General features: G+C 44.5%; 1 protein-coding gene across 1 annotated transcript in view; it reads right to left on the bottom strand.

Annotated features, from left to right (window-relative positions):
* Window positions 1-19943, bottom strand: part of COMP (cartilage oligomeric matrix protein) — a 125924-nt gene extending 105981 nt beyond the window's left edge. The window contains exons 1-2 of the mRNA XM_086947033.1: window positions 19786-19943; window positions 15027-15112 (exon numbers count right to left, since the gene is read on the bottom strand). Of these exons, the coding sequence (XP_086803159.1) occupies window positions 15027-15112; window positions 19786-19858 (159 nt within the window). The 5' untranslated portion in view covers window positions 19859-19943. The remainder of the gene's footprint in view (window positions 1-15026; window positions 15113-19785) is intronic.
* Between the last annotated feature and the right edge of the window lie 5968 nt (window positions 19944-25911).

Genomic DNA, 25911 nt, shown 5'->3' on the forward strand with positions numbered 1-25911 from the left:
AGCCTTCTGGGACAACATGAAGGTGGGAAAGATCCCTGGATTGAGAAGGACAGATATGAAGATAGAGATTTATGTAATAAATAATACCTTGGTTTAGAGTTTGGTGGTAAAAAAATAATCCTCTAATTTTAAATTCATTGGTGAAACCACAGGCTCTGCCATACTATAACTTATGAAGGAGAGAAATCAGCAGGAGAATTTTGACCCAGAATTAGCATTTCCCTTCATAAACCGATGGATTTTTTATTCCCAACCAACTCTACATTCATCCCTAAATCTCCTTATTTTAGTGCCCGCAAGGATTCCAAAATACAGGCTGCAGAAAGAACACTGCAATGTACGCGACAATTCGCGGAGTGTCTGACCAGCTGAAATAGAAATTAAAAACTAGATTTTGCAACTTCTTCCAGAAATTCGACTGCCTTTCGCAATCCGGGTAAACTCTGAAGGATCAGACCAGACCTAGTCTAGAGCACCTGGAAGGCGGCCTGGAGTCTCTTGACGCTTCATTACAGTTTTGTACAGCTCTGTTCTGGCTCCTCCCCAAACTGAATCATTGCAAGAATTTGAAAAATATTTTGCTTTTTCGCTCCTTGCGACACAAACGGCCCACATGAAAAATCCATCAATGAAAAAAAATGTGTAGTGCGCCAAATAGAAGGCAAAATCATTATTCAACTGCAAAACTGTACTATATTAAAATCATGGGGGAGCAACCAAGAAAGTATATTAATTCCCTAACAAGGAAATAGGATTCAGGAAGCAATGTAAATCCTTTCAGAGGATATTTCTATGAGACATTTAGGATACGTTCCATTTGTCCCTGTTTTTAAATCACAACAAAATCAACTTGCTTATGTGAAGTGATTAAAATGAATATAAATCTAACATATTTTAATGGACTAAAGTTCTAAAGCAGAGCTGGACAAGGGCAGCATGGACAGAAGGCCCAATTTTCGGAGTTAGCTGTTTGAAAATCAACAACAAGCACTGGAAACGCAAGTAAGAAGGGGTCGGCAAGCTCCTTAAGCTGTGAGATTTGTCCAATTTAAAGATATGGGCTAGTTATGGATTGCACACACGCTAAGATGGCTCTCAGACTTGTGGTGATTGGTTGGTGTCGGTTGTGGCAAGGATAAGAGGCGGTGTCTGTCGGTGTAGGTTACGAATATCATGAACTGGATATCGACTTAAGATCATGACCAAAATTTCAAGAGCCGAAATGTGGGTAGGGTATTATATATAGGTGCACATACATTTTCTATACATAACTCCACAAATATTATGATATATTTATCTATATATATATAGAGATATATATATATATACAGAGATAGATAGATAGATAGATAGATAGATAGATAGACAGATAGATAGATAGATAGATAGATATCTTCAAGGTACGTGGAGTTGAGAATAGTAAATATATACTTACCTAAATACACTTACCTCCTCAATATCTTGGTCCTCCACATTTTGGTCACAATATTCTTGTAACTCAATATTCAGGATATAATATCTTGGACGGCAGCTGTCTCGGTCATGGTCAGACTGGAAAACAAAATCAGCCCTGACAAAAACTTTCACATCATCCCCACGCTGCGGAGGCCGCAACTAGTATGGAGCCGTGGAGAGCGTCATGGTTGGGTAAGGGCAGCCCATCCATCTCTATCAGTATGGCCAGGCAGGTCCTCATTGCACTGGTGTCGGTCGATAAATGTGGCCACACTGGCTACAGCGTGAGCGGATATTGTGGTGTCTGGGAGCAATGAGACCCATGGATGCCAGAATTCCGTCCCCGCTACTATTTAACCCCGTCCTTAGCGGTTTCAAAAAACTGGGGGCGCTAAAGCATAACTAATGTGAGATCCTAATGGTGGGATAATCCAAGATCTAATTTATTGGGTGGTCCTAATCTTGGCGCCTGCCACAGTAATAAATCTGGTATTCTCTTTAATGTTGAGGATTCGATCCCGTAGCGAGCCAATACACAGGCTAAAAAAAACAACTTTGACCTTTCTATGCTGTTTAAAACACACAAATCCAACCAACAACCTACAGAGTAAGTCAAGAACTCTCGCAATGAAAAACTACAACATTACTGCAATGTGACCCACACAGGTGACACAAACAAAAGCTAAAGTTTAGGGCCAAGGTCTTTGAATAGGTCGAGCCCTGACTGGATGAAAAAAAAGACTTTGGAATTGGACCATATTGGAACTTACATTGTTCACCAGCCTTAGACAAAGCTATATTCTGGAAATGGGTTGATGGTGGACAAGTGAGAGTTGGTGATTTCTTCACTGGTATGGGCATCAAACCCTTTGAAGAAATCAATCCTACAGAGTCTGAAAGGTATTGCTTTTGTCAGACTCGACAATGGGTTCTACACCCCTTGATTAAACCACATGCATCGAGATGCTTCACGAATTATGAGCGATCGCTGCTGATGAAGGATGGGGGTAAGAAACTTGTCCCAGAGTTGAATAACGTCCTGATAGAGAAACCAGGAGTAGGAAAAGCAACTGCTCGAAAATGGGGCAAACCGCACTAGACCACAAACTCACACGGAAAGAATGGGAAGACATATTGACTAGGACACACTCGACAGTTAGGAGCTCAAATGTTAAAGAGTCGATGTCCAAAATAACATATTACTGGTACAGCATCCAGGTCAGGGTCCATCAGACGGACAGCTGTGGGGAGGATTACTTGAGGAAGTTTGGAGAAAGAGGCCCTCTGGCCCACTTAATACACCACTCCCCGAAATTGCACAGGTACAGAGTGGATGTTCTCCAAGCGATTGACTACATACCAGGACCATGCTTCCTAGATCCTCTATGTACACACTGATCGGCCTACCTAACAAACAAACATTCCCATTGCAGTCACTGATGGAGAAAGCGATGGCTCTAGACCTTTATGCAGCTAAACAATGCAGCACGGTACTCTAGAATAAATCGAGACCACCTCAGCGCTACAGAGTAGCTACATGAAATATGGATGCTGATGGCGATGGAAAAATTGACGGAGTATGTAGAACAGTGGTGTAAAGCCCCGGAAACCCTTTTTGTCCTTCCTTACAACTGAATTTAGATAGTTACTCTGCTCTGGATACGTACGATTCCTGCACATCACCCCAGGTGGAATGCAGCAGAAACCCGCTAACCTGGATCGACTCAATGACATGAAGTGGGCGTGGAAGGATGGAGGGACGCCTTCATATTTCCTACTTCTCCCCAGGCTGCATGATGAGAGAGGGAGTGGGAAGGAGGGGCATTTGGATGTATCATTTGCTCACAAGACACCTGACTGTGGGTCAGTTTGCTGCTCACTGGACATTGGAAGTAGTTGAGATCAAGCTCAAACACAATAAACAGATTTCAACATAAAACACATCCAGTCAATAGCGTTTGATGAGCTGAGCTGGCCCAGGAGATTGCCTTTGCACCGTCAAATAATGCCTTTATGAACTGTTGAAAACAAGGACTGAGTTGGTTGTAAAGTTCTGGACATTTAATATCACTGATGACAAAAACAGATGGCCATATCAGGAGGCTCGCCAAAGAGCTCCAGGCAACACAGCTGACACAACACTTCAGAGGCTCTCTTCAAAAGTGTGAGGGGCGGCTTTGCTGGCTGTGTGCATGGTACAGCAGCAACACCAGAGACAAACACAATATTATGGGAAACATGTATTCTATCAAAATCATATATGTACATATTTAAAGACGCATCTGCTTTAAACTATATATAAGGCAAGTAACTGGTACATTTTTTAGGACACGCCATCTCTTCTGCAGTAAATGTTTATTTGTAATCTGTAAACAGAGAGCTGGTCAGGGATCTGAATCCTGCCAGGGCCAGATCTGCTAACACTAGGTGCCAAACAATAATTCTGATTGTATGTACCGTATATAAATCGTCACTCAGGTGCTTACTTGCCGACTCCATAAGTTAAGAAGAACTTAGACAGGACCGGAGGGAGTCAAGGGTGCCTGGTTTGAGGCTTCCTTCATGGCCCCACTCTCTCAGGTTGTCCTTAAGAGACCTTTTAGCATTTGTCATATTAACCCCCAATCTGTGGATCAACTTGGATGGTGGGATGTGGATTTAGAAGACCGGTACCAAATTGGAAAATTCAGGAAGAGAAGGCCCCAGCATCATTCTCTGGTTTTAACTTTAACATCTGCCACAAGGCTCCTTGTTTGGGGTGAGACATTCCCACATACGCGGTTGCTTCTCAGGAAAATTGTTCATCTAAAAATGGGATGGTCTCTCTCTTTTCAGGATGGTGTTCCATCTGAGGTTTTTGTATCATGCAAGCTGGTGGCCCACTTAAAAAAAGTAGGGGAACAAAGCAGACATTTGCGCTCATAGGATTACATCTTGTTTACAGCAAACTTCCAAATTTTAGGACATTTTCAAAGCATTCAAGGAGAGCTCCTAGGAACTGTGATAATTTTATTATTTCTGCCTGGCAATTGGGAAAATATTTTCCCATGGAAGAACAGATTCCCCCACACATCAATTATACACGGGCAATGGAAACTTTCCCATCCCAAAAATGATCATACTACCGTTATTGACTGGAGTAGATTTGCCTCCATTTTCAAGGTGTGACCTATCTGCCAGGGGAATGTTGACACAGACAGAATTTGGAGTTTTGGGCTAGGACCATGCCGGGACATACAACCGTCAACAACCCTAGATGTGTGACCGTGAAGTTAATCCATGCTCACCAATTCCCTTTGCAAGAATCACATTTCAGCAACCCTTATTCTGTCACTCAGCAGTGAGGTTTTGCACTCATAAATACATTTATTTCAGTAGTAAAGGTGAACTTTAATGCACAAATCGCATTATAAATCGGGTCCCAGGTCTTTTATTTTAAATTAAAGTTTTATGTGATTATTTTTTTCATCAATATTCATGTTTAATGTAATATTTTTATTGTATCTGAGGTCAGAGCCTCGAAACTGGTTTTTATCTTAACCCCTTGCATGCTGATGACAGAACGGTTCCGTCATCAGCGTCGGTTGAGCTGTGCTGATGACGGAACCGTTCCGTCATGACTCCGCCCGCGCAAGGCGGAGTCAGCACAGGCGGGGAATACGCCCCGCACGCAAGGGGTTAACCTAAGTCAGGGTTTCGTTCGGAGTTATTGTCCTATCTGAGGTTAATGTCTCCTCTCTGGTCATTTTTTCCTTCAGTGTATCTATCCATATTTTATGAGTGTTTTGAGGCTAGAGCCTCATTCAAGGCTAATGTTCTGTCTGAAATTTCTTTCTCTCTGATGGTTTGTGTTGCATCTGAGGTTAGTGTTCAATTTATTGGCTATGTTTGGTCTGAGGTGGCGTCTCTTTGGCGGCTTTTCTTACCCTAGTTAGCGACTCCTTTAAAGTTAGTGTCTCCCTGGAGGCTCATGTCTTATCTGATGTTAGCGTCTCATTCTTGGTAGCGTCTTAGTGGTCATTGGTCTCTCCTTTTGGTTTGAGTGCTATCCTAAGCTAGTGTTACCTTTGAGATGAGTGCCTTATGAACGGCGAATGTCTTATCTGAAGTTGGTGATTCTTTTGTGGTTTGTGTTTTAACTGAAGTTAGTGTTTTAATAGAAGGTCAACATCTTATCTGATGATATTGACTCCCAGGAGGCTTGCACCTCAGCTGAGGTTGGAGTTTCATTCAAGGTTAATGTCTTATTTGCTCTGTTTTGAAGTTAGTTTCGCTGTTAGCTCGTCATTGGACAGCGTCTCATTCGGTGTTGGAATCTTATCTGACAATAGTATCTCTTTGTTAGATATGTTTTTGCACATTTGAAGAAAGGGCCTGATTTCTGGTCATGGCTCCAGGCCTCGAAGTTCTGCTTTGCAAAAGCTTCATATAAATGGCATCTACCTTCTCAGAGCCTGCTTTGTGGAGTCGGTGAAGATGTCACCCTCGGATGACGCTGATGTGCCTGGAGTAGTCAAATAAAGCTTTAGGCACTGGATACTCCCTTCTTTACGACTTGTTGAATTTCCACAATCCGTTTCCACGCAAGGAACCTCAGAGACTTGAAAGAGGTGCCTGTTTCACCAGCTTTACAGCGAAAGTGGCCAATGTCTTGCGTCAAGTCGACCACAGAAGTGTATCCCACTGTTGACCTTGAGACGTCCTGTACTTTTCACTTCAGGAAAATATGGTTCATTTTCTGGACACCTCACAAATGATGCTTCCTCTGGTCTGGCAGACAGGAACACGGGAAGGAAGGGACTTTGCCTTCCAGTTTTCAAAAGTAATGACTTTCACACAGAAGCTTCAAGGAAATTACAAGGAGGTGTTTTTTTCCCAAAGAACTGGTACCCCGGTGTTTGGTATGACACAGTCTTTGGGGTTCATACATGGCTAACTTACCTTCCAAGGGGCCTCCTCAAGCTGGTTTATCTATCTGTACCTCTAGCTTTATCTTCCGCCACCTTCCAGCATAGCTGACAAGTTTTCATTTTGCTTGTATGTGACATTTCCATGTTTTCAGTATGTTTACGCGTGACAGGTCAAATCTCATGTGTGTGACTTTGCGAAACACCTTACTGTGGATAGATCAAAGCAGTTGCATCCATGTACTGAGACAGGCATGGCAAATATCATTGCTCAGAGACAACTTGAAAACAGCTTCTAAGCACTTTAAGTTTAAGCGTGTATGCAAGTCAAGCCTCGGACACTAGAAGAACTTTCCCACTTCCTCCTGCGGTGCAATCCTTTCATTTCTCATATGTGGGGTCAAAGGCCAAACAGCCTGGGAGAGGCCCCAAGACCCAGTCACATAACCGACTAGTTCAAGGAAGGGAATAGCCCCCACCGGCTGCGGTTTGATTTATAAAATAGAGGAATAATCATCCCTCTGGGCCCTGGTGCCACTACACCTGCTGCACAAAACAAAGTACGCTGATGCCAAGTCCCCAGCGACTGTGTTTTTCCAGAGCACAGTTTATAGGTTCACTATATATAGACTGTTGTGCTGCATTTATTCCTTATTTCTCGATTTCCACCTTCTGCAGTGACATCAACTATGTGTATTCACACCCACCCTGGGCTTCTTGCCTGCCCTGTCGTCCACACTGCAGGCTGCCTCGCAGGGTTCCTGATGTCACTAGCAGCCCCTGTGCAGACTTTCCCCCTATTCCATCTACCTGGGCATGGGTGCAGGTCCCACAGCTGTGCTCAGCTGGATACCACCACGGGTTCCTAATGCACACAAACAGGCCTGGCCTACAGAGCTGGGAGGCTCTGCAGGGTAAGGGTGAATGTATAGGCCCTGCGATGACCCAGCCCATAGTTATTTGTGTTTTACTCCCCGCCGTCTTTCGTTCCACAGGTACGGTTTACGTGTCTTGATTCACAGCTTTGATGTGATGCTTGCGAGCGGTGGTATGAGATTGCGTGTTGCACGGGTTTTCCAGATTTCACCGTATGCACGTGCCGCACCAGGCTGTGATTCCACCATCTTGCACCAGAGGTGTCCTCAACCAGAGGCAACAAAATAACACCTCATACAAGCCCAACGATAGGACTGAAACTCAGAAAATACTGCCCTGGGACAACCCTTTGAGACCCCCAATCCTTAGTGCCCTTTTAAAGCGGCCATCCGGTGTAGATAAAAAAAAGACAGTTCTTCCACCGAGCTCTGCATCGCTAACACTAACAATCACCAGCAATCGCCAGCATTGGATGGTGTCAGCAGGATTTTCGATACATTGTAACATCATTCACCGGATGACCCCTTGAACTCAGGTCGCCTGCCGCTCACCCATCACTCACTGACTGCCGAAGGTCCACAACTCTACTACCTGTTTTTTGGAAGCACTACTGAGATACAGGTCCTCGGCCGAAGACTCAGTGACCCACCAACTCAGCAGGGGTTGCCATATAGAAGGAGCTCAAGGAAAGCATTGCTATCTGGCACATCCTTGCCCCTACCTCCCGGTCCACACGATGCAAGGACTGGTGGGTCCGTTCAAGGACACTGAGGGCGTAACGTACTTGTTCCAGTACTTCAGCGGTATGGAGTCACAATGTCATCCCTCTGTGCCAGCCAGACCTAGGTGGAACCCATGAATTTGACCACCAAGGAGACTTGAATGGGGACCGGCCGTGGGCTTCTTGCAGATGAATGTGAGCGCCAGGACTGGTTGGTTTGTACAGAGTACCACTGCGCTGCGAGGGAGCGTGGAACGGGCTTCCATCCCACATCAGAGCCTCCTCCTCTCTGCTTGAATTCCACAAGAGGTTGAAGACCTGACTTCACAATTAACCAATCTGCTCCAGGCAGGGCTAGGCACGCACACCTGCTCAGCGCCAGGACACCCTCGCGGTGATAGTGCACATTACAAATACACATAACATAATGGCGGGATCCTCGAGTCGGATCACTGAACAACCCACTCTGTTTTCTGCCGAGCAATCGTCGAACTAGAATGCTCTCTTTCTGATGGGCCGTATAGAGAAGGTTTCTGATTTATTGAGCATCCAACTAGTACCGACAGGAGAAGATAAGTTTCACTTATGGCACAACTGTGGACCACCTGGTGTCCTAGGGACTATGTCAATAAGCTCATTCCTTCACTGAGATCATCAGAGTCTGACCTCACCACATCAGAAGATGTGATCAGCGTCTCTACCATTGCAAAAAGAACAATTGATGGACAGAATGCAGAACAATGTCATACATTCACCCCAATACAGAGATCTGGGCTTAAATCCATTGTTTTTTTGCTCACCATGCCATTCCAATTTGGACCCGGCCATATGCAAATCAGTCTTGACCCTGCGTCCAATGGGAACAGTCCAACCCGTACTGCCAGGCCAGGTCCTCTCGGGCCTGGAAGCAAGCATCCTAGGACCGGTTTCGGGCTTTCAGCCCTCATCAGCCAGGATAGCTTGACTCCAGTGGCATGGAGAGCACGTCTGGGCATACCCGTCCCACTCGGGGTGACAAGTGCAAAAAGAACAATTGATGGAACAATTGATGGACAGAATGCAGAACAATGTCATACATTCACCCCAGTACAGAGATCTGGGCCAAAATCCAGCGTCTCTCCCAGAGCACAGAGTGCAGGAAGAAGACGCTGCTCTGCAACATCAACAGTAGGTGGCAGGTAGTTCTGGAGCATGGAGTCATTAGGGAGGTCCATCAGGAAGCTGGAAGGAAGTTTCCACAACCAAGATGGCTGTAACCTGCATGCCATGACCAGTGCACAGCTTCAGGGATGAGAACCCTCGTTTATAAATATAAGGAGGTGAATGAAAGGAGAAAGTGAGCTGAAAAGGGGGGAATAAATAACAAAAAGCCTGCTTAATGCTACAGAAGTGTTAACATTTATGTGAATCTTCTGATGAGTTTTGAATCCAGAGTTTGGTCCTGCCCTTGACTTGACTATGACACTTTGATTTTTGAAAAATGACATTTTCAAGACCTCTGGCTATTGAAACATCTGTGATTTGCCATTGACAGGGCACAATAAAACAATTTAAAGCTCTCTGATGTCCTCAAAAGTTCAATAACCCCAGTATTATGTTGCATAAAAATCATAAGGATATTACAGTAGGAAATGGTCTAAGAAAACAAATTCAGTTTACTAGGGCCATTAACATTTATGAATTTCAATGTGGTCTCAGAAGGGGAGGAATTTAACCAGACAGGTTTCTTAGCAATTGATGGATATTTATAAAGTTCTTCCAGCACATCAGAGACAACTAGATTTATTCTGGCACCAACAGGACTCACCGTGCCAAATGTCCAGCAGTCCAGGATTGTGATGTTCTGTCTGCTGTCACAGAGCCAGTGGATCATGGGAATAAAGAAGTCTTTCTAAATCCAAAAGACAAATCTATGCCATCACCGCTTACGTGTTCCGAGCGCTCTTAAATCCGCGTTAATGGTGACACTGGGAAAATATCTCAGCAGCGATATCCGGATTCACATCTCCAAAACACATTATGCAGTAACTCAGGCATCTGCATTGGGTTTTTCATTGCACTTTCCTACAGTGTCCAAATATGATCTAATTCTAATTTTTTTCCTCTTGGTTCTAATCCCTTTTTGGAAAATAATATTTTGTAGCTTCATTTAAAAATCTTTAAATCATCTAACAAAATGTTGATATCGAAGTGTGCAAAACACAAGTAAGAAAATTGAAAGGTCTGCTTTAAATCAATAATGACGGCAAAATGAATTTTTTGATTGCGAGGGGGTCATTTGAGGCAATCCAATATTTACAGTTCTAAGGATGAGTAAATGTTTATGGAATGGTGATCTTTCTCATTTTTACATGCTCATAAACAAAATGAAGGCGTGGGGTAAGCGGAAACCGACTCTATAACCAGAGCATGGGGAATAGCCATGTTTTTCTGAGTTTCTACCATTTTGGGCAGAGTGACAGAGAATATGGGAGTGCCTCAGAGGAAGTTGAGTCACAACCAGACTCTGATTCTTCCCAATGGATTTCAGTGCCTGAAAATTAGAATTAAAGGCCGACTCTTAAAACATTTTGTACGTTTCACGTGGCAATTCATCTGGAAAGGGCAAATGATGATTTATAGAATTAAGATCTGCAGACCTAGACACTTGCAGGTGGAAACTAAAATACCATAAATAAGCTGGAATTTTGGCATTTGTAATCTTAGGGTTGATTGTGGGAACCTGGTACTGGAAAGGTGGTGAACACCCGCAAAGTCACAAATTGGTTGGTGTACCCTAACGCCCCTAAAGTGTTTTTATATCCATCTGCAACATGAGTAGCAAAACTACTGATGTAAGAGGGCTATTGGATGCAATACGTTCCACTAACAACCTTTGACAGTCCTGTACGTGCTCTATTTGGAGAAACTTATAGGAAGGTAGGATCCTTCTGTCATGGTTATCCCCACATTTTGCCTGGTGTCTGTGTGTTTTTGACTAGTCTGCCTGGGACCCCAGTCACTGTGCTCTCTCCCTAGATTTTACAATGGTAAGTACTTTGGTACCTTACCAATTGGCTACTGGTGTACCCTTAAAAGTCACAAGTATATGGTACTAAGGTACCCAGGGCATTGGTACACCAGGGGTTCCCCTTGGGGTGAGGCATGTATTATGCCACCCATGAGGGTCCACTCGAACTGTGATAACAGGCCTGCCATTGCAGCCTGTATAAGCTGGTGCTAGCACCACTCACAACAGATATACGTTTCCTTATATCTGAGGTCACTGCACTTAAAACTATAGGTTACCCCTAAGGCAGGCCTTTCAAACCTAAAGGCAGGGTGTTAGGTTATAAGTGTGAGGGTGCCCCTGCATGAGGAGGACACCCCTACAAATCCCAGAGTTCATTCTCCATGCATTGTAAGTGCAGTCAGCCATTTAATACATATAGTGAGCATCAAGTCAATTACGAGATGTCTAATTATATATTGGCTGCACCGAAACCAGTCATGTTTAGTATCAAACATGTTGGAATCCCATCCCAACACCTATTCCAGAGTTGGATGTAGGGTTCCATTTACTTGGGGGCTCCCTAGAGAGCCTGCCTGTACTCCCGGTGCCAGCCTTCCAGGGTCTAACAGCAAGCTAGTGCTGCTGCCGACTACAGACCGACACAAGTCTGCCCTCCTGCTGTTGAGCCGAGCTCGAGCAGGGGAAGGTAGTACAATAGGTTTCCTGTCACAGGGAGGTGGGACCACCTCCCAGACAGGACTCAGTGTATTGGGCTGAGTTGGGTGCGCTTGCCAGCACCACCAGACTGCTTTGAAGGGCACATTTGGTGCCATCCTTGCATACTCCAGTTGCAACCAGTTCAGGGAGCCCATGGCCCCCTCACTGGCGCAAAACTAGACAAAGGACATGGGAGTATCCTCCCCTCTGTCCAGCCGCTCCTCAGGGAGGGATCCCTGAATCATCCCAACCCTTTCCCTAGGGTGCTTAAGGGCTTACCTGTGGGTGGCTCTTCAGATTCATCATGGGAGAAGATTCAGATCTGAAACCACTTCAACGTCCACCGTCTGGGCACCTTGGACTTCGCTTTGGGACCCGAGACTGCATCAAGGAAGAATCCTGCTGCTCCTGGTCTCTTCGTCGTGCACGTTTTCTGCATCATCTGTGCTTGTGCTCCATACAGGTTCTTCTACGGGCCTGTGGGCATCAAAGACACCCGAAGGAATCTCCCTTGGAGTGAAGGAGTCACTCCCCTGCATCTGCAGACACCGCAACTAAGCTGATCGATCTGCTGCTCCTGACGTCCCGCGGACTTCGAAAGGCTTAGCAACACAGGTGGTGGTTCTGCAACTCCTTGAGACCTGCACTGTCTTCTCAGCAAGTCCCCCAGAGATCTTCGGGCTACAAGAAGCTCCAGCCTCCAGCATCTCATCCTACCAAGATCTTCTTCCACACTGCATCCTCTGCGCCGTTGGCCTGCATCTCTGGTGAGCTGCTCGAGGACCTCTCGCGACTCCTTTGCCTTTGGCCTGTGGGTCCTCTTGAGGGTCTTCTTTTATTTCAGTGGGCTGCCCTGCTTGCTCGGGCCTGCTCTGACTCTCCTGCATTTTGGTGAGACCCTTGGGTTGTCTGGATTAGTGCAGGGTGCTACACTTACATAGGTGTGCACTATATACTAAGCCAGCCTCCTACAAAAGTTAAGAATGAAAACTAATGTTCAGGTCCGTTTGTACGGTAACCCTATTTGTAAAAATGATTACTCCTCGCATGGTGGGAAAGTCACTACATTATGTCTAGGAATATGCATGGAAATCTACGTGGCAGGACAGGCCATGTTCCACTCTGACATTCCCCCAGTAGATTGGAGGAGAGGGCGCATTTCACAGTAGGATGGACTCCTGTGACCAAATGGTGACCCTTGACCCCATTCTAGTCATGTCCTTTGGCAGTGTGGGCATGGTTTGAACATTTATGCCTGGGACGATTTTTGTTCTGTAAATCTACACTTTTGTTTTAAATGTAGTGACTTAGCATTTGGGGGTTCTCGTGATCATAAAAACAAATCAAATTTTGCGATAATCATAAGTGTAAACTGTTAATATTTGGTGAATGAGATCTGATTAACAGGGCCAATATATGCATTGTATATCATTACTGGTTGATTTTGGTGAGACAGAATTCCCTTCCAGATATTTATGGCACAGTGGAATAATGGAATTCATGTGTTTTGATCATGTTCAGTCCAGAGTGACGAAAGTTATCCGGCTTGATAGAACACAAAGTTGTCCCACGTACATCTTACTAGCCCTGTGTCTAAATCACCTTGCAAGGACACCATGTACAGGTACAACTCTCTGCTGCCTTTTGAGTAGGTTTGCACTACACAACTATCATATACATACATACATACATACATACATAAATACATACATACATACATACATACATACACAAATACCATTCAGGGGCTTACATGGTCCACAGCTACAACCCCTCAGATTTTTCTGGCAAAATAGTATACTTTCCAAACTCACTGTATCCGATTCAAAAAATCTTACCATACGTAAATACAACTTAAATGCATAAAGGTGAAGCCAAGTGTGTTGTCCACAGAGAGGTGAATTTACCTTTGTAAAAAGTTTTACTGAATGCATACAAAGTTTGAAAAAAGCTGTAAAAGTACCAGCTTGTATTCACATTGTACTTTTGTAAAATAAAGTGTTGTCTTTGGTTCTTTCTGACAGTGTATTGTCCATTGATTAACACTACATTATTGTGTTTGTGACTGGTTGCCTTAAATCTGTACATTCAAACTTTAGTTTTGGCCATCCGCACCCTGGAAAACGGTGGAGGTTTACTACTAGCAGCAGCAGGAGTGAATTCATTTCCATGGTGGGAATTGGAAGGGACCCCCTGAAATGAGTGCGTCTGGGGTAAGGATTCCTCTGCAGAGAACAATATTTTCTCCAAGGAGGAAAAGAAAGCTACACATTGCAACCGCTCTCATGCTTGATATTTAAGCCCTCGTAAATGTAAACTGAGTATATTCATGTGTTGAATGTGTGTAAGTCGGAATTTACACAGCTTTTTGTAGTATGAAGCCTGTGTCTGTACCTGCTTCTGGAGAATACTCCTGGAAAGCTTTATAAGTTCCCAAAAAAGTAAATTTACTCCAAATAACTGTATTATTGAAAGATAATTGCCTTGGTATTAGGGTATGAAACTATTCTGGGCGGGGGTATTGAATCATTTCTTTTCTGAAGTTATTGAGTTGTGAATATAGTGTCATCCCTGTCAGCATTGCCTGAATATTTAAACATAAATTAATACTGTATGGTAAAATCACACATTTTAGGACGTCGTTCCTATGACACATATTTTCAAAGTGTAGATATCATACATATAGTGCGCAAATTTGAAATCACACATAGTGATTAGGAATTGTATTTTTTTATGATACTCTCCAGAATGCAATATTTTTAGTATTTTTATTTTTATTTTTTTCTTCTAAACGAAGTAACTGGACTAACTATTTGCACACATGAAATACACTTTGTATGCCACATAACATGTCTATGACTATGAGCCATGCTCTATCTCTATATAGTTTATGGAAAGGGAAGCATTCTGTGAAGTTATGTGAGAGGCCCTCTTTCGATGTGTGGGGCTGAATATGAACCCCTGCAAATCTATATTTAGACTGAGATAGGACTGATTGTCCACTAAACACTGAAGCGCCGTCGTTTTCTCTAGGTACATTTTGACAGGTCACATGAAATTTACAAGAGTACAAATATCTGGTATTTTCTGATGCATCCGGAATGCACCAATTCCGCAGGTAATTTACAATTTTTTACGGGAATTCTCAGCTTGGGAGGGAGGGACAGCACTTCCTAAATCCCTCACTCTGGGGTAATGGTATTTGCCAAGTTTTGTAAGTACCCTGTCCCCCTTTCAGTCCCACTAATAATTAGGGCCTTAGAGAGGTATCAGTCACTTGGGGAACAGAGAATATTTCAAATACATTGCCGTCGAGGAATTTGCAGATTCACAAATACTTCACTTCTTATCACCTCACCTGTTGTTTCAGCAGGTCTCTGACTTCCTTCAGCACTGTGTTGGACTGCCTCATCTCTGCAAGCATTTGTGCTTCCGTTTGTGCCACTAATAAAGAAATAAAAAAAATTGCACAAGCAAAAAATGTGTGAAACTTTATTTATATGACACTCTTGACAAAATCCTTAGCAAATGTAACACAAACCAAATGAATACACACCTGTATTTTGGTGTTCCTTTTTCTAATGATTGCAGTTTGCCATGACTACTTTGAAGACTTTTCAGTATCTCATTATTACAGAATTACTTGTCTATATTGATGACTTTTTCCTATTGAATTATATTTATTGTTTATTTATTGCATAGGTCATTATATGCATCTGTGTATGACCTATATCATGGATCAGTCAATAGTACTTTGGAGTGTATTTGGAATCACCTGGTGTAAGATTATCATAGTACCTGAAAGTTAGTAATACTGTGAAGTACAGGAGCGTAGCCAGAAAAAAGGAAATACCCCTCCCCCCACACACTTGAAACCAAAGCTCTTATGGCACCAAGCAAGAGAAGCAAGTCATTACGACCCTCCCCAGGAGAGCGTGCTTGTCTCTTCCATCCAAGCATCGATCCATTCTTTTCATCCTCCCACCCACCCACCTGCTGATAATCACCATTTCACCTTTACATTCTGTCGTTTATTTAATCTTTCATCAAACATTCAATCAGTCCCCATTCTGTCCATCCGCCTGCACATCCATATTTAAACCTATCCATCTATCTTCAAACCTATCCATCCTATCCTTCAGTCATCCATCCTTTCACTTACCTATCCTCCTTTATCCATCGATCCATACATCCATATTTTAAGTCATTCATTCATCAATCCTTTCACTCATCCATCTACTGTTTCACTCAGTCTATCCATCCATCTGTTGATCCTTCCTCCACCTTCCCTTTCACTTATCGCTACATCCTTTCACTCTCTTATCCATCCATCCTTTCTCTCATCATCCATCCACCCTTTCACTCATCCACAATTTACCCTCTCACTCATCCATCCACCCATCCTTCCTTTCACTCACCCATCCTTACATCCATCCTTACACTCTTTCATTCATCTACCATTTCACTCACACATCCATCCATTTACCCACTCACCCTTTCATTAATCCATCCATCCATTCTTCCTCCCTTTCACTTGCCCATCCTTACATCCATCCTCTTACTCATTCGTCCTTTCATCTTTTCACTCACACATCCATCCATCCATTAACCCACTCACCCTTTCATTAATCCATCCATCCATCCATTCTCCCTCCCTTTCACTCGCCCATCGTTACATCCATCCTCTTACTCATTTGTCCTTTCATCTTCTCACTTACACATCCATCCATCCATTTACCTTTTGACTCATCATCCATCCTTTCATTCACTCATCATCCATTTACCCTTTCACTTATCTATCCACCCACCCTTTCATCCAGCTATCCATATTTATCCCCTTCACTCATTTATCCATTATTTCACTCACCCATCCTTCCATCCATCCTTTCAACCCACCACCCGGCCTTTCCCTCCATCCATCCACCGTTCATTTATCCTTTCACTCATCATCCATCCTTTCACTTACTCATTCACCTATCTTTTCTCTCATCATCCATCCACCCTTTTACACACCCATCCATCCTTCCTCCCTTTCACTCATCCATCCTCACATACATCTTTTCTCTCATTCATCCATGCACCTATCCCTTCACTCACCCACCCACCCAACCTTTCACTCACTCACCTTCCCACCCAACCTTTCACTCACTCACCTTCCCATTAATTATGAGCTTTTGTCTGCTGAGTTGCAGACAGAAGAGACCCATCATGAACGCCACCCCCACAGTATCTGCTAAAGCTGGGGGTTTACGACGCCCCTGATGTAGAACTAGGACAAGTGTGTGTATATATATATATATATATATATATATATATTCATTTGTAGGATACAAAAGTTCACCCCCCATCTACTACAGTAATACTGCAGCCCAAACAGACTCATTTGTACTTCGTCGAAGCGCTAGGGTAAGTCATACACCACATATGGCCAGCCACAGGCGCTGCAAGGCAAGCGCATATAAATCAACCGAGGCAGGGAACGCCACGGTCAACCAAAGATCTACACCAAAAATAAAATAAATAAAGGAAAAGGAAAAAACTTTCTTACAGGTCTAGATATTACAGACACCTTTAGAAATCCCATCCAAAAAGTTTTTTTTTAATATTTTTAAATTACCTTAATATCATTTTTTTTTAACTGTCATATTATGTTGTACATGGTATGTATGCACAGTGCACAATGGAAAATGGTGTCCCTTAACCACAAGCCGGGATATTTGTTTGCCAGACTATTACTCGAGCCTGTAACCTTGCTGAAGAAGAAAAGAAGAGATTGCTCTTAGAACCTCAGGCACTTTCATGTCTTTCTCACTATCACTTTGTACAACAAACAGTGACAAGTGCAATATTCTGCACTGCTGTTGTGTAAGTTGTTTGAGTGAATGCCTAGAGTATCTCAACTCTTAACGCACAGTGGAGTGGTAGCAGAAAAGTTTTGGGAAAAATGTTGCAGTAGCTTTCAGAATTTCCAAACATGTCTTTGAGGCATACTTTCTCAGACATGCAGAAACAAAAGCAGCATATATTGGTTAAAATACAATAAAGGATACCCTAATACTGATGGTGGAAACATTTCAAAATGGCTGGAATGGCAAAGTGCCCATGAAAATTAAAAAAGGAAAGTTTAAAAATTGATACATACAGTCCCTGCAAATTGAAAGCCAAGGTTGCATACAATTTAGCCTTGTAAAAAGACATTGGTAAGAAATATGATCAGAGAACAATCAACAAATGCAACAAAATCTCAAATGAAGAGGGTAGAAGGCAGGTCAGGGCAATTCCGATCAAGTTCCTGATTGGATGCCGCGTTGCTTGGCAGCTCAGACTGAGGTCCTCGTCTGAGTGGTGAGGTTAGGGACCCCGCCGTGTCTGCGTCTGACTGACCCCCTCCGTGGCCATGCTGCCGCCATCCTCTTAAAGGCCCTCATTATTAGTGGCCCGGTGAATGGACTGCATTTCCCCACCCCTGGTGTATTGGTGTAGCAGGGCTCCCTGGGCCCCGTAATACAAGAAAGGAAGTTGGGCCCTGCATCTACTGGTTTAATAGTGAAAAGTCTATCACAAGATGGGGTGAACTGAGGTCTTCATACCTCTGGGCCCTGGTGCCACTGCACCTGCTGCACTATTGACCGCTAACTTTGTCCAGGTATTACCAATCCCAGGGACATTGGTAACTCCATGTATAGGGAACCACCACGCCACCGCTCTGCCAAAAGTCCTAAATAGACCCTCAATAAACACGCTAAAGCACTTGACCAGGCGACCAAACCCCTCCAATCACTAACTATCAGCGGGCATGGCACGAGTTTTTAAAAGTTGTCCCAGCAGGGAATATGTAAGGACATTTCTGGGACTGACATCCAGGCAGGACAGCCATTGGACATGTTACAAATTTCTTTATGAATCCTCGGTGCATTCTCTCAGCATATGGGATGGCCCTTTGGCACCCATTCTAACCACATCCAAACAGAACGTGATGTGGCTCGCTGTGCCACACTTCTTATCAAAAATAAAGGGAAGCGAGCGAAAAAACATGAAGAATGCATTAAAAACAGAAAGAACCGAGGAATCAAAGCGTGTGTCAGACGAGAGAGAAGCGCGGGGGCTGCCACAATAATTGTTAAGACAATAAATGCTCGTGCTGGAGTCGGTTTGCAGTTTTCCCGCCTCGAATTCTGAGAATTCTATTGAAAAGGAGAGAGCTGCCTGTTATTTACATCGCAGGCACGTCTTCTGTAGGGTTGTCTTCAGATGTAGGGACGTTTTACCCTGTATGATCCTGGTGAGGAGCCCTGTCTGAGTTCAAACACATAATGGCTGCTTCTCACTCACACGAAGACCTTCGGGCAACCTATGGATTAGAAATCAAACATTGCACAAGACACTTAGCCTGAGCTGGCTTGGGACAGCCATAAAACCAGTAAAGGGGCCCTGTTGTGAAGGGGCTTTGACCTTACCCCAAAAAAACTAAAATATGCCCAGAACAGACGTCACTCAGCCTGTTGTAGTTCTAGACTTGAGATATTTTTAAGACTCAACTTTCTGGCTTTTTACTGGGAATGACATCACAGTACGTCTTAAAACACAAGGTGACGTCATCACGCATAGCAACCTTCTAGAGCGCCTCTGGATAGCTCCTTTCAAACAGCTTTAGGACTGGCCTAAGCCAGGAGAGATGGCCCTGGTTTACAAGCTGTTTATTCTGGCCTGAGACAGTCTTAGGAGCGGTCTGTAACAGCCTTTAGGTTAAAGACAGTCCTAAAGCTGCATTTCCTGCCTTAAAACACCCTTGGGATTATATTAAGGGTGGAAAGGGGTCCTATCCTAAAAGGGTACTGTCCTCATCTTAGACAGGTTTATGACTATATATTCTGTGTCATGAGAGTCTTAAGCAAGGGAAACATCTTTGTTAATAGGACCAATATTTCCTGAATTAAGACAGTCTAAAATAAGTTTTAAATGAGGGAAAAAACGTAAGTAATTCACTTCTATGTATTTGCAATGAGCCTAAATTGCAATAAAACACCATGTCGGCGCTATAAAATTGTAATAATATACTAAACAGATAAATGCATTTTTTTCAGCAATGCACAGCAGAAATTGCATTTTAATCTTACCTCTTCCAGAGGACGATTGACTTGACGCGCCATAAAAAGCCAAGAAAGTGACAAACCAAAAATACAGAAACATGTTGAGTCCAGGAGACCTGCTTCCCTGACAGGAATGTCCCAGCCCGCTCGCAGCTTTGGTCTGGGGATGTGTCTGCAGCTCCGGACCTGCTTCCAAGTTTTAAAGTTTCTTTCCTTCCCCTGAAGGATTTACTCTGTGACGCAGAGCAGGACGCACGTCACTCTCTGGCTGCGTGTGGAAGTTACACAAATAAGCAATGTGATAAAGCCATTATGAGGAGCTCACTCACCAGCGGGAACTGGCAGCGAGCAACCTCTGGAGCAAAATAAACGTCCCCTCGGCCAGAGATGAAGAGGCAGGGGGGACTGGCTTACACGGACATGAGAAGATTTCCATAAATGCTTGTTAGACGCCTGTAGGGCTGGAGCTGAGTCAATCCTGTGTCAGATATGCAACTGACACGTTCCCAGCCCTACAGGCCTTAAGGAAGAATTAGCTGTTCAGGATATATATATATATATATATATATATATATATATATATATATATATATATATATATATATATATATATATGTATATATATATATATATATATATATATATGTATATATATATATATCTACTGGCCTCCAGGACCCCGTGCACAATTCAGTGACGACATCACTGACTTTATCACCCCACACGCCCTCCCCTCCGGGGACTACATTCTATTGGGAGACCTCAATTTTCACCTGGAAAAGAGCAACGACAGCAGCACCACCACCCTTCTGGACAATCACGCCGACCTCGGACTCAAACAACTTGTCTCTACGCCCACCCACATCGCAGGTCACACGCTCGACCCTATCTTCACCTCCAGCAAACATATCTCATTCAGTCACACCACAACTCTTCACTGGACGGACCACAGCTGCGTTCACTTTACCTACAATAAGACCACAATCCACAACCATCCTCAACCCACCCTGCGAAGAAACTGGAACAAAATCACCAGCGACCAGATCTCCTCATCGCTTCTACTAACCCCCCCCGCCCACTCCTCAAACCCCGACCAAGCAGCCATTAACCTCACCCAATGGCTATCCAACAGCGCCGACATCCTAGCACCGTTGAAATAACGCCAAATCAAGCTAGGCAGCAAAAACGCCTCCTGGTTCAACGATGATCTTAAGAAATCGAAGAAACACTGTTGCTCCCTCGAAAAGGCCTGGAAAAAAGATCCTAACACCAGCATCAGGGACGCCTTCAAAAACGCCACCCGCATACACCACCAACTAATCCGGTCTGCCAAGAAAGCCGCATTCAAAGACCGTCTAGATAACAACGCCCACAACAGCAAGGAATTATTCAACATCGTCAAAGAATTCACCAACCCCATTGCCAACTCCAACGACATCACCCCCTCCCAAGCCCTCTGCGACTCCCTAGCTTCCTTCTTCCACAACAAAATCGCAGACATCCACAACAGCTTCGACAACCGACCCGAAGACCAACCCACCCAATCTTCTGCAGGACCTTCACCCCCCTTGAACATCCTTAACGACTGGAACCCAATCTCCACTGAGGACACCATCCGCCTGATGAACTCCATCCACTCAGGATCCCCAACTGACCCATGCCCTCACCACATCTTCAACAAAGCAGACTCCATCATAGCACCACACCTCCGAGATGTCATCAACTGCTCCCTCAACTCCGCCACCTTCCCGGAAAGCTGAAAACACGCAGAACTCAGCGCCCTTCTGAAAAAACCCACAGCTGACCCCACCGAACTCAAAAACTACCGCCCCATCTCGCTTCTTCCATTCCCGGCCAAAGTCATTGAGAAAGCTGTCAACAACCAGCTCACCGCCTTCCTCGAAACCAACAAATCCCTCGACTCCTCACAGTCCGGCTTCCGAGCCAAACACAGCACTGAAACCGCCCTCATCGCAGCAACAGACGACATTCGAACTCTACTGGACAATGGAGACACAGTCGCCCTCATCCTCCTCGACCTCTCCGCTGCCTTCGACACAGTCTGTCACAGCACCCTTCTACAGCGCCTCAGAGACGTAGGAATCCAAGGAAAAGCACTGAAATGGATCACCTCGTTCCTCACCGGAAGAACACAGAGAGTCCGCCTCCCACCATTCAAGTCAAAGGCCTCTGAAGTCATCTGCGGCGTGCCACAAGGATCGTCACTCAGCCCCACCCTCTTCAACGTATACATGAGCCCCCTTGCGGCCATCGATCGCCAACACAATCTCAACATCATCTCCTACGCGGATGACACTCAACTGATCCTATCACTCACCAAAGACCCTAACACCGCCAAAACCAACTTACACGAAGGAATGAAAGAAGTAGCCGAGTGGATGAAGCACAGCCGTCTGAAACTGAACTCAGACAAAACAGAAGTCCTCATCTTAGGCACCTCCCCCTCCGCCTGGGATGACTCTTGGTGGCCAGAAGCCCTTGGAAAAGCCCTCATCCCGACGGACCATGCACGGAACCTGGGCGTCATCCTGGACTCCTCACTCTCGATGACCAGACAAGTCAACGCTGTTTCATCATCTTGCTTCAACATTCTTCGCATGCTCAAAAAAACATTTCGCTGGATCCCCACCGAAACTAGAAAAACGGTCACCCACGCACGGGTCACGAGCCGCCTGGACTACGGAAACACACTATACGCCGGTACCACCGCAAAACTCCAGAAAAACTCCAACGCATCCAGAACGCTTCAGCCAGGCTCATACTAGACATCCCGCGTAAAGAACACATCTCTGGTCACCTGAAAAACCTCCACTGGCTCCCCGTAAATAAGAGGATTACTTTCCGCCTCCTAACCCACGCACACAAAGCACTTTACGAACTTGGGCCCGAATGCCTCAACACACAATTGTCCTTCTACACCCCCTCCCGTCAGCTGCGATCCTCCAACCAAGCCCTTGCCACTGTACCTCGCATAAACAAAACCACCATGGGAGGTATATCCTTCTCCTACCTGGCAGCTAAAACCTGGAACTCACTTCCCACTCACCTTCGCCTTACTCAGAACCACCTAGCATTCAGAAAGCAACTTAAAACTTGGATATTCGACAAGTAATTCCCCACCCTCCCTCCAGCGCCTTGAGATCCTCTGGGTATGTAGCGTGCTATATAAATCTCTTGACTTGACTTGACTTGACATATATTCATTCTTAAATACATACATATAAATATACACACACATACATATATACATACATCCAAAAGAGATTTGCCTGCTGTAAAGGAGAGCCACTCTAGGAGGTTCAAATGTGCCTTTAGTTCGTGAGGGATTCAAGATGCACAAAGTGTCAGCAGCTTCGCCATGGTTCAGTTCACCCGACGCGTTTCATGCGTGAGCATTTCTTCAGGGGTGCAGTGTGTCTGCGCATCAGCGTCACTGTTCTTAAAGTACCAAACAATCGAAAGTTCCCGCCTCATGGGCGTGTCACACCGGGGCATTCTGGATCTTGTGGTACTTTACTGTTTTCCCAAGTGGGTTGTTGGCTGAGCACAGATGAATTAAAACAAAATGTTCCCAAGTGGGTTGCGAAGGTCAGGACTGACATCTTGCCATCATATTGATTACACCCATCACCTGGCGTCCTCGTTCCCGCGTTGCCTCGTAGTCAGCGCTGCAACAGGACTGCAGAATGCAGCGAGCTTCTCCTGCGGCTTCAGGCAGAGCCGCTGTAAATCCAAAAGAGATTTGCCTGCTGTAAAGAGAGAGAGAAAGAGAGAGAAAGAGGGAGACGGTTGAAATAACACATTAGATACCAAGCTATAAAAAAAATAGTAAATCTGTTTCTTCTGAAATCTATTCCGCCACAGTGTGGCTTATTTGTGTCTTTTTTCATTTTACCAAATTATATTGAGTTGTTATTGTTTAATTCATCGATGTGCTTGCATTTTTGGTAGCAACACGTAGGCACCTCCTTTTCTTCATCCATATGCCCTGTTATTAAGTATTTGCAGGTGCAGACTGTAGCTTCTGTAAGATACCTATAGGCTCCTGTCCCCACCAGGAGCAGTGATGTTATCCATACCTCAGTCTATATCCAACTTGAGTCTTCCCTGGGAGTCCTGGTGAAACCCTCGTTCACTCAAAATACTCTTACATCAAGCGTTCCATAACTCAGACAGACAATGGTTAATTTTTGCTGGTGCTTGCAGGTGCTGGGCATCGGCATTCATTTTTTGGGACTGGGACTTATTCAGCAGAGGATTTTGAATCAGAGCAAAAGGAAGAAAGAAGTAGAATGAGAAAGATAGTAAAACAGTAACAAAGGGCAAAAGCAGGAATTTATTTATTTATAGGTTTATATAGCGCTGGAATAGACTCCCGGAGGAATATCTCTGCGCTTAATTCGCCTAGTAGATAGAGAGTAAGGCTCTCAGGATTTTAAAGGAAGAGCTACATTTGAAACAAGAAGGTTTTCAGCAATTTCCTAAATGTCAGATGGTTGGTGCAAAGCCTAAGTGTGTTCCGAAGACGTGGGCCCAGGTAGGAAAGAGCCTGTCCGCCCAGTCTCGCCCTTCTAATTGGGGGGATTTGAAGTAGGGACTGATTGCTGGAGCGGAGAGTGCATGTAGGATTATAGGGAACAAACTTTTCCGCCAAATACGTGGGCCCCAAGTTGTGTAAGCCCTTGTGGATGATGCAACAGGTTTTGAAATTGACTCGTTGTCGAATCGGTAATCAATGAAGCTGGTCCAGTAGGGGGCGAGAGGGAGATCTGGGGGGGGCATTTAAGACCAGCCTTGTGGCGGTGTTTTGAACCACCTGGAGCCTACTGTGTAAACTGTTGTTGGCAGATATAAGTAACCCATTACAATAGTCCAGGCGACTGAGCACCAGGGCCTGAACAAGAGTTTTCCTGGAGGAGTCTGGTAGTAATGGAAACACTCTTTTGAGTAGTCCAATTACGTGGAAACAGGACCCGGCTGTTTGATTTACGTGTTCTTTTAGGGACAGGCCTTGATCCAGCCGGACACGCAGGTTCTTCACTACCTGCTTAGGGCTGGGGACGGGGCCGAGGTTTAAAGGCCACCAGGTGTTGAAGAAAGAGGCATGAGGTAGAATCAAGACCAGGCAGCCTCTGTATTCATGAGAGAAAGAGACACAAACAGTAGGGGGCAGAAGAAAGAGGTGTGAGGTGGAATCAAGACCAGGCAGCCTCGGTATTCATGAGATAAAGAGACAGGAAGTGTAGGGGGTGGAAGAAAGAGGCATGAGGTGGAATCAAGACCAGGCCGCCTCGGTATTCATGAGTTAAACAGACAGGAAGTGGAGGGTGGAAGAAAGAAGCGTGAGGTGGAATTAAGACCAGGCAGCCTCGGCATTCATGACATAAAGAGACAGGGAGTGTGAGGGGTGAAAAGATTGTTTCTATGCAAAGGATACTATTCACTCCAGAAAAGTCATATGTGTTTTGCAGTGAAAAACATTATGCCTTTACTTTGGGTTTATGACTCTAATCTCTGAAGCAAAATAAGTGGACGTTGCCCAGTGAGAATTTGTATTTGGGCATTTGCACACCCAGGTACTTCGGCCTGAGCTTGTTTCTTGGAGGAACCCGAATATTCAGCAGAACCCCACGCTGAGTGGATTTCAATTTTCTCGCTATGTCATTAAAGGAAATTATCAATATTCTGGAAACCTTTGAGATGGTTCTTTGCTTATGATACTATGTCCAACAGATCATTTCACATATATCATAAGGGTACCAGAAGGGACACAACAACAAGCCTTTGGAGATGGTTCCCGCATGTACACGCGTTGATTATTGATTACTCAGGAGCTGGCTTGATCTCAGTGAGAGGATTTGATTGCCCACAAGGTCAATGTACGCGCTGCCTTGATGGTTACACGGTGAGACGGGCTGTGATCAGGATCGCTTCCGACACGTGACTCGACAATATGGTGGTAGTCATCTAGCAGAAAGTGTACAACAGTGGGGCATTAGACAGATGACTATGTCCTGATGAGACCCAAGGAGTCATTTCAGGTCAAAACATTGACACCCCTTCCCCTAGTTGTCCATTTGATGCATTGATACTTAACATTTTCTGTATAGGTTAATGCAATATTTTACTGAA

Source organism: Lissotriton vulgaris, chromosome 12 (genome assembly GCF_964263255.1).
Source record: "Lissotriton vulgaris chromosome 12, aLisVul1.2, whole genome shotgun sequence".
Classification (NCBI taxonomy): Eukaryota; Metazoa; Chordata; class Amphibia; order Caudata; family Salamandridae; genus Lissotriton; species Lissotriton vulgaris.